At 39.7% G+C, this 10,105-nt stretch overlaps 1 protein-coding gene and 5 pseudogenes across 1 annotated transcript; all 6 read left to right on the top strand.

Annotated features, from left to right (window-relative positions):
- The first annotated feature begins 335 nt into the window (after positions 1–335).
- Positions 336–2,418, top strand: LOC120352728. Its single transcript, XM_039434667.1, has 2 exons — positions 336–777; positions 2,203–2,418. The coding sequence occupies exons 1-2, from the start codon at positions 640–642 to the stop codon at positions 2,401–2,403; spliced, it is 339 nt and encodes a 112-aa protein (XP_039290601.1). The 5' UTR covers positions 336–639; the 3' UTR covers positions 2,404–2,418.
- A 175-nt stretch (positions 2,419–2,593) lies between these two features.
- On the top strand, positions 2,594–3,296 carry LOC120352853 (annotated as a pseudogene).
- A 41-nt stretch (positions 3,297–3,337) lies between these two features.
- Positions 3,338–4,964, top strand: LOC120352852 (annotated as a pseudogene).
- Positions 4,965–5,119: 155 nt separating this feature from the next.
- Positions 5,120–6,461, top strand: LOC111059710 (annotated as a pseudogene).
- Positions 6,462–6,616: 155 nt separating this feature from the next.
- On the top strand, positions 6,617–7,958 carry LOC120352727 (annotated as a pseudogene).
- A 155-nt stretch (positions 7,959–8,113) lies between these two features.
- Positions 8,114–9,707, top strand: LOC111055230 (annotated as a pseudogene).
- Positions 9,708–10,105: the final 398 nt, after the last annotated feature.

Below are 10,105 nucleotides of genomic sequence, written 5' to 3'. Positions count from 1 at the left end.
ATGTCAGAAAACGTTTTTCCGTCTTTTACAACGTAATAACTGGATAATATTTGTGATATAGGGGTAAACTGCACTTATCGAAAATTATAAAGGAAGGTTTTCCAAAAATGTTTGAGCAAAAGACGGTAATATATCTTGAATGATTATCAAAATACAAGCGATATAAAAGGACCATGAAACTTTTTGTTGTCTTCTTGTTTTCAAGGTGTTTGCCTGTGATTTCGACTTGGGTTCTAGACTTGTTTGTTGCTTTTTGCAGAGACAAACGAATATTCAAAAGAATAGAAGAAGTATTATGTTATCTTTGCTTCTAGACTAGACAGACTTTTCAACTATCGATTGGTTACGGCCATCTGCCTTTGTATTTGCACTTCTATTCACTCACTCACTCTCTCTCCTAGCGCTCTCGCTTCTCACACTGTACTGTTTTTAGCAGAGAGTATAGAATGTTAAGATTCTATCCTCACTGGTTTTCAGCCCTTGCCTGGCTAATGGGATGGGCTTCCAGAGCTGACATCGGCCGCCTCTTAACGTTTGCGGTTTGTTGAGGTTTTCATTATTATTTAGTAGATTCATGTTTCATTTTAGTTATGTTTGTCTTTTGTAGAAGAATCATCAGCAACTGGAATCCAGTTGAGTATGTTGCCTAGCCAGGTGGTGCGGGCCAAAGTTGTATCAGTGAAGGACACCTCAACTATTTACGTGCAGTTATTGCCACAACAAGCATTGACAGTCCGTGAACAAATTGCCGCAGTTGTTGAAAGTGACTGTCTAAAAGTAAGTCTAGTAGATTATTATTAAACCGGTAATATTGTTAATTGAAAATCGGAATGGTAACTATATTTTTGAAAATGATTACTTTTTGAGAATTATAACTAACTCATTTGATAACAATCTTTTTGATTGAAAATGATATGTTGCTCTGTTCAAACAAAAGTCGATGTAAAAGCCTCTCATTGTCGTCTTCCTTGTTCTCTCTTACAAGATACGATTTGAATGTACTCATAAATGATACTTGTATTTTTATTGTTATTTATCTATTATTTTGTCTTTTTCACAATTTGTTATTTTATTGCTGATTGTATTTTCATTTTGCCACTTGTAAACTGTTACTTGATAACTTGAACCATATGAATGAATAGTGTCTTGACAAGGATACGTAAGACAAGACGGCCATGGACCCAATAATTATTATATTATAAATGAATATAGTACAACTTGCAGTTATGAAACTAACTGATTACCAATTCTCTTTGAATCAAGATAAAATATTTTTCATGAGATGAAAATATTAATCAGTAAAAAACATTGACGTGTGGCTAGTACTAGAAATTCAGTGAAGTTTTCCTGATAAATTTTTCTAAATAATCAAATATAAATTCATCAATAATAATAATGATAATACTATTGTGGAGGTTCTGGGACACGGTAAATTGTCCCACGCGGTGACAAGCGATAGAAAGTTCCGTGCCCAACGAGAACCATTTTCACAGTAAGGGCCTGTTTCCGAGCTCGGCATTGAGCTAAGTTCTAGACTTTAAACAGCTGGAGTTAGAAAATTGGCTTCTGAAACGGGGCATAGTCGCAGTTTTTATTATTATAATATTTATTTTCTCATTTCTATAATTAGAAACGTTTTTCCTTGACAAAATGGAACATTCCTAAATAATTCATAATAGCTGAAACTTACACTATTTTCTCTTTATTTTATTTTCTGTTCAATTTTCTAGTTTTCGAAATTTAATTTAAACATGGACTGCGACTACGCCCCGTTCCGGAAAGCCAATTTTCTGGCTCCAGCTCTTCAAAGTCTAGAACTTAGCTGAATTCTGAACTCGGAAACCGGGCCTAAATGTTCCAAAATCTAGTTACCGGTAAATTATTCCTGCCTCGAACTCTGACCGCGGTGCCAGAGATTGCACCGCAATCAAAGAGCTGTCATTGGTAGGTAAGATGGACCGTCTGCGCATGCGCTGATAGCTTGTTTGTCTACCATAGCAAAGTCACACAATACATAACCAATAAAATTATGCTTGATAATAACAATATTTGTTGAATGATTTCTTCTCTATAGAATATTCAAGAGTAATGAAGTGGAGGAAATGCACACTTCTCTGGAGGGTAATTTCGTGAAGCAGCCTTTGGTTGGTAATTCAAAAGTGACACATTTTTTTCCCAAATTACATTGAAATTTTCTTTCAGAAACTTGAGAAAGATAACGTTCTGCCTGGCACGATTTGCATCATAAAAAGTGAAGAGAATAGCTATCATAGGGCTTTGGTGTGGAATATTGATGATGAAGCAAATCTTACAGTCGAACTTATTGATCAAGGCGGCTGCATCAATATCGGAATGGATGAGGTATGTCAATTTAAATTCGTTTTTAATTTAAATATTAAGTGATGAACTAGTTGAATATTGAATTATGAGAACTTTCCAGCTTCGAATTATGTTTCAACGGACATTTTGTGTAGAAAAATATTACCAACTTCTGTGTAGGAATGAAATTTTCAAGGATTAAACTTTCTACAAAAGTCTCGTCTACTTGAAGAAGAACCATATCTCTAGCATTGGATATGATTTGACATTCAGTGCAGAGGTGCGAGGAGTTGGAGTGACTGAGGTGAGGGAACTGGAACCAGATGGACAAAAAACATACCCATCACTGAAGAGAACAAGCTCGAGTACATACATCTGGTTTGTCAGATGAAAATGACTGGAGCCATCCACAAGCAACTGGATGCTTTCCTCAAAGGATTTTATGACATCATTCCCAACCGACTGATGGGTATTTCCAACAAACAGGAACTCAAATTGCTCATTTTCGACCTACCCAATCTTCATCAATGATCTCAAAGCAAACACTGAGTATTACAATTACCAGCACAGCTCCCTCCAGATTCAATGGATCTGGAGAGCCCCACAAGAATTCAACCTAGCTGAAAGTGAACAGTTCCTTCAGTTTGTGACCTGTACATTGAAAGTGCCAATTCAAGGCTTTTCAGCCGTTGAGGGTATGAATGGAGTCCAGAAATTCCAGATACACTATGACGAGAGGTCAACCAACAGATTTTCCTTCGGCTCATATCTTTTTCAATCAACTTGACTTGCCAGTGTGTAACGAAAGTCAGAAGCTGTGGAACAACCTTCTGAAAGCCAATCACGAGTGCTTGGAGGGCTTCAGATTCGCTCAATCCACTTTAATGGTTCTATACAAGAGGCAGTCAAAACTATTGCATTTGAAAAATTCAGAAGAAGAGATTGTCACTAATATATGTTTAAATATGTTTTTATAAGTTTTAGGTTTAAATCCAGAGGAAAGATCAAGATTAGTATTCTAGTTCAAGCCTAGAAATTTTAGGGACCTCAACGAAATATGCATTCAATCACAAAATCTTCTATTTGCACATAGAGAAAGAGATCAATTAGAGTCACATTCAGATAGAAACGTACAACGAACATTTGAAGAAGAAGTTGCCAGAGCAGCATGCCACTTGTGGACAGGCCTTTCTTGGTGTTGGTCAATCATACCCGCATGTTGGACTTTGATGTGATACGACGTTACTTCCGCAGTCAGCTGGAGCATGTTGATGAGGCGGTTCGTTGCAAAGAACTCCCCCTGCACATTGAGTGGGCATCCATCTTTGAGGACTCCTTCCACGAATTGCACCATTGTACTCCTGAGGTATGGAAGTACCACTTCTACATAGTCTTTGAAGGGGAAGAAGGGCAGGATGCCGGAGGCCTGTTGTTAGACTGGTATATGATCATATCGAGGGAGATTTTCAACCCAGATTATGCACTTTTCACTACATCAGATGCCGACAAAGTGATGTTCACTATAAATACCTCATTGCACTACAACCCGGACCATCTTCTCTACTTCAAATTCATCGGGAGGGTGATTGCAAAAGAAATCTATGACAACAAACTTCTCAAGTGCTACTTCCGCTTCTACATAGTCTTTGAAGGGGAAGAAGGGCAGGATGCCAGAGGCCTGTTGTTAGAATGGTATATGATCATATCGAGGGAGATTTTCAACCCAGATTATGCACTTTTCACTACATCAGATGCCGACAAAGTGATGTCCACTATAAATACCTCATTGCACTACAACCCGGACCATCTTCTCTACTTCAAATTCATCGGGAGGGTGATTGCAAAAGAAATCTATGACAACAAACTTCTCAAGTGCTACTTTACTCATTCCTTCTACAAGCATATTCTGGATATTCTGTTCAAGTACACACATATGGAAAGTGAGGATTACACTTTCTACAAAAGTCTCGTCTACTTGAAGAAGAACCATATCTCTAGCATTGGATATGATTTGACATTCAGTGCAGAGGTGCGAGGATTTGGAGTGACTGAGGTGAGGGAACTGGAACCAGATGGACAAAAAACATACCCATCACTGAAGAGAACAAGCTCGAGTACATACATCTGGTTTGTCAGATGAAAATGACTGGAGCCATCCACAAGCAACTGGATGCTTTCCTCAAAGGATTTTATGACATCATTCCCAACCGACTGATGGGTATTTCCAACAAACAGGAACTCAAATTGCTCATTTTCGACCTACCCAATCTTCATCAATGATCTCAAAGCAAACACTGAGTATTACAATTACCAGCACAGCTCCCTCCAGATTCAATGGATCTGGAGAGCCCCACAAGAATTCAACCTAGCTGAAAGTGAACAGTTCCTTCAGTTTGTGACCTGTACATTGAAAGTGCCAATTCAAGGCTTTTCAGCCGTTGAGGGTATGAATGGAGTCCAGAAATTCCAGATACACTATGACGAGAGGTCAACCAACAGATTTTCCTTCGGCTCATATCTTTTTCAATCAACTTGACTTGCCAGTGTATAACGACAGTCAGAAGCTGTGGAACAACCTTCTGAAAGCCAATCACGAGTGCTTGGAGGGCTTCAGATTCGCTCAATCCACTTTAATGGTTCTATAAAAGAGGCAGTCAAAATTATTGCATTTGAAAAATTCAGAAGAAGAGATTGTCACTAATATATGTTTAAATATGTTTTTATAAGTTTTAGGTTTAAATCCAGAGGAAAGATCAAGATTAGTATTCTAGTTCAAGCCTAGAAATTTTAGGGACCTCAACGAAATATGCATTCAATCACAAAATCTTCTATTTGCACATAGAGAAAGAGATCAATTAGAGTCACATTCAGATAGAAACGTACAACGAACATTTGAAGAAGAAGTTGCCAGAGCAGCATGCCACTTGTGGACAGGCCTTTCTTGGTGTTGGTCAATCATACCCGCATGTTGGACTTTGATGTGATACGACATTACTTCCGCAGTCAGCTGGAGCATGTTGATGAGGCAGTTCGTTGCAAAGAACTCCCCCTGCACATTGAGAGGGCATCCATCTTTGAGGACTCCTTCCACGAATTGCACCATTGTACTCCTGAGGTATGGAAGTACAGCTTCTACATAGTCTTTGAAGGGGAAGAAGGGCAGGATGCTGGAGGCCTGTTGTTAGACTGGTATATGATCATATCGAGGGAGATTTTCAACCCAGATTATGCACTTTTCACTACATCAAATGCCGACAAAGTGATGTCCACCATAAATACCTCATTGCACTACAACCCGGACCATCTTCTCCACTTCCAATTCATCGGGAGGGTGATTGCAAAAGAAATCTATGACAACAAACTTCTCAAGTGCTACTTTACTCATTCCTCCTACAAGCATATTCTGGATATTCTGTTCAAGTACACAGATATGGAAAGTGAGGATTACACTTTCTACAAAAGTCTCGTCTACTTGAAGAAGAACCATATCTCTAGCATTGGATATGATTTGACATTCAGTGCAGAGGTGCGAGGATTTGGAGTGACTGAGGTGAGGGAACTGGAACCAGATGGACAAAAAACATACCCATCACTGAAGAGAACAAGCTCGAGTACATACATCTGGTTTGTCAGATGAAAATGACTGGAGCCATCCACAAGCAACTGGATGCTTCCCTCAAAGGATTTTATGACATCATTCTCAACCGACTGATGGGTATTTCCAACAAACAGGAACTCAAATTGCTCATTTTCGACCTACCCAATCTTCATCAATGATCTCAAAGCAAACACTGAGTATTACAATTACCAGCACAGCTCCCTCCAGATTCAATGGTTCTGGAGAGCCCTACATGAATTCAACCTAGCTGAAAGGGCAAAGTTCCTTCAGTTTGTGACCTGTACATTGAAAGTGCCAATCCAAGGCTTTTCAGCCGTTGAGGGTATGAATGGAGTCCAGAAATTCCAGATACACTATGACGAGAGGTCAACCGACAGATTTTCCTTCGGCTCATATCTTTTTCAATCAACTTGACTTGCCAGTGTATGAGGACAGTCAGAAGCTGCGGAACAACCTTCTGAAAGCCAATCACGAGTGCTTGGAGGGCTTCAGATTCGCTCAATCCACTTTAATGGTTCTATAAAAGAGGCAGTCAAAACTATTGCATTTGAAAAATTCAGAAGAAGAGATTGTCACTAATATATGTTTAAATATGTTTTTATAAGTTTTAGGTTTAAATCCAGAGGAAAGATCAAGATTAGTATTCTAGTTCAAGCCTAGAAATTTTAGGGACCTCAACGAAATATGCATTCAATCACAAAATCTTCTATTTGCACATAGAGAAAGAGATCAATTAGAGTCACATTCAGATAGAAACGTACAACGAACATTTGAAGAAGAAGTTGCCAGAGCAGCATGCCACTTGTGGACAGGCCTTTCTTGGTGTTGGTCAATCATACCCGCATGTTGGACTTTGATGTGATACGACGTTACTTCCGCAGTCAGCTGGAGCATGTTGATGAGGCGGTTCGTTGCAAAGAACTCCCCCTGCACATTGAGAGGGCATCCATCTTTGAGGACTCCTTCCACGAATTGCACCATTGTACTCCTGAGGTATGGAAGTACAGCTTCTACATAGTCTTTGAAGGGGAAGAAGGGCAGGATGCCAGAGGCCTGTTGTTAGAATGGTATATGATCATATTGAGGGAGATTTTCAACCCAGATTATGCACTTTTCACTACATCAGATGCCGACAAAGTGATGTTCACTATAAATACCTCATTGCACTACAACCCGGACCATCTTCTCTACTTCAAATTCATCGGGAGGGTGATTGCAAAAGAAATCTATGACAACAAACTTCTCAAGTGCTACTTTACTCATTCCTTCTACAAGCATATTCTGGATATTCTGTTCAAGTACACAGATATGGAAAGTGAGGATTACACTTTCTACAAAAGTCTCGTCTACTTGAAGAAGAACCATATCTCTAGCATTGGATATGATTTGACATTCAGTGCAGAGGTGCGAGGATTTGGAGTGACTGAGGTGAGGGAACTGGAACCAGATGGACAAAAAACATACCCATCACTGAAGAGAACAAGCTCGAGTACATACATCTGGTTTGTCAGATGAAAATGACTGGAGCCATCCACAAGCAACTGGATGCTTTCCTCAAAGGATTTTATGACATCATTCCCAACCGACTGATGGGTATTTCCAACAAACAGGAACTCAAATTGCTCATTTTCGACCTACCCAATCTTCATCAATGATCTCAAAGCAAACACTGAGTATTACAATTACCAGCACAGCTCCCTCCAGATTCAATGGATCTGGAGAGCCCCACAAGAATTCAACCTAGCTGAAAGTGAACAGTTCCTTCAGTTTGTGACCTGTACATTGAAAGTGCCAATTCAAGGCTTTTCAGCCGTTGAGGGTATGAATGGAGTCCAGAAATTCCAGATACACAATGACAAGAGGTCAACCGACAGATTTTCCTTCGGCTCATATCTTTTTCAATCAACTTGACTTGCCAGTGTATGAGGACAGTCAGAAGCTGCGGAACAACCTTCTGAAAGCCAATCACGAGTGCTTGGAGGGCTTCAGATTCGCTCAATCCACTTTAATGGTTCTATAAAAGAGGCAGTCAAAACTATTGCATTTGAAAAATTCAGAAGAAGAGATTGTCACTAATATATGTTTAAATATGTTTTTATAAGTTTTAGGTTTAAATCCAGAGGAAAGATCAAGATTAGTATTCTAGTTCAAGCCTAGAAATTTTAGGGACCTCAACGAAATATGCATTCAATCACAAAATCTTCTATTTGCACATAGAGAAAGAGATCAATTAGAGTCACATTCAGATAGAAACGTACAACGAACATTTGAAGAAGAAGTTGCCAGAGCAGCATGCCACTTGTGGACAGGCCTTTCTTGGTGTTGGTCAATCATACCCGCATGTTGGACTTTGATGTGATACGACATTACTTCCGCAGTCAGCTGGAGCATGTTGATGAGGCAGTTCGTTGCAAAGAACTCCCCCTGCACATTGAGAGGGCATCCATCTTTGAGGACTCCTTCCACGAATTGCACCATTGTACTCCTGAGGTATGGAAGTACAGCTTCTACATAGTCTTTGAAGGGGAAGAAGGGCAGGATGCTGGAGGCCTGTTGTTAGACTGGTATATGATCATATCGAGGGAGATTTTCAACCCAGATTATGCACTTTTCACTACATCAGATGCCGACAAAGTGATGTTCACTATAAATACCTCATTGCACTACAACCCGGACCATCTTCTCTACTTCAAATTCATCGGGAGGGTGATTGCAAAAGAAATCTATGACAACAAACTTCTCAAGTGCTACTTCCGCTTCTACATAGTCTTTGAAGGGGAAGAAGGGCAGGATGCCAGAGGCCTGTTGTTAGAATGGTATATGATCATATCGAGGGAGATTTTCAACCCAGATTATGCACTTTTCACTACATCAGATGCCGACAAAGTGATGTCCACTATAAATACCTCATTGCACTACAACCCGGACCATCTTCTCTACTTCAAATTCATCGGGAGGGTGATTGCAAAAGAAATCTATGACAACAAACTTCTCAAGTGCTACTTTACTCATTCCTTCTACAAGCATACTCTGGATATTCTGTTCAAGTACACAGATATGGAAAGTGAGGATTACACTTTCTACAAAAGTCTCGCCTACTTGAAGAAGAACCATATCTCTAGCATTGGATATGATTTGACATTCAGTGCAGAGGTGCGAGGAGTTGGAGTGACTGAGGTGAGGGAACTGGAACCAGATGGACAAAAAACATACCCATCACTGAAGAGAACAAGCTCGAGTACATACATCTGGTTTGTCAGATGAAAATGACTGGAGCCATCCACAAGCAACTGGATGCTTTCCTCAAAGGATTTTATGACATCATTCCCAACCGACTGATGGGTATTTCCAACAAACAGGAACTCAAATTGCTCATTTTCGACCTACCCAATCTTCATCAATGATCTCAAAGCAAACACTGAGTATCACAATTACCAGCACAGCTCCCTCCAGATTCAATGGATCTGGAGAGCCCCACAAGAATTCAACCTAGCTGAAAGGGCACAGTTCCTTCAGTTTGTGACCTGTACATTGAAAGTGCCAATTCAAGGCTTTTCAGCCGTTGAGGGTATGAATGGAGTCCAGAAATTCCAGATACACAATGACAAGAGGTCAACCGACAGATTTTCCTTCGGCTCATATCTTTTTCAATCAACTTGACTTGCCAGTGTATAAGGACAGTCAGAAGCTGCGGAACAACCTTCTGAAAGCCAATCACGAGTGCTTGGAAGGCTTCAGATTCGCTCAATCCACTTTAATGGTTCTATAAAAGAGGCAGTCAAAACTATTGCATTTGAAAAATTCAGAAGAAGAGATTGTCACTAATATATGTTTAAATATGTTTTTATAAGTTTTAGGTTTAAATCCAGAGGAAAGATCAAGATTAGTATTCTAGTTCAAGCCTAGAAATTTTAGGGACCTCAACGAAATATGCATTCAATCACAAAATCTTCTATTTGCACATAGAGAAAGAGATCAATTAGAGTCACATTCAGATAGAAACGTTCAACGAACATTTGAAGAAGAAGTTGCCAGAGCAGCATGCCACTTGTGGACAGGCCTTTCTTGGTGTTGGTCAATCATACCCGCATGTTGGACTTTGATGTGATACGACGTTACTTCCGCAGTCAGCTGGAGCATGTTGATGAGGCAGTTCGTTGCAAAGAA

This window comes from Nilaparvata lugens, chromosome 8 (assembly GCF_014356525.2).
Source record: "Nilaparvata lugens isolate BPH chromosome 8, ASM1435652v1, whole genome shotgun sequence".
NCBI classification, from domain to species: Eukaryota; Metazoa; Arthropoda; class Insecta; order Hemiptera; family Delphacidae; genus Nilaparvata; species Nilaparvata lugens.
Note: the sequence above shows the minus strand (reverse complement) of the source record. Positions and strands in the feature narration are given on the sequence as shown.

Bases quoted from the DNA above. Each gene is read 5' to 3' on its own strand.
- LOC120352728 (XM_039434667.1), top strand. From the start codon at position 640: ATGTTGCCTAGCCAGGTGGTGCGGGCCAAAGTTGTATCAGTGAAGGAC. The intron at 778-2,202 runs GTAAGTCTAGTA...ATTTTCTTTCAG, and splicing joins TTGAAAGTGACTGTCTAAAA to AAACTTGAGAAAGATAACGT.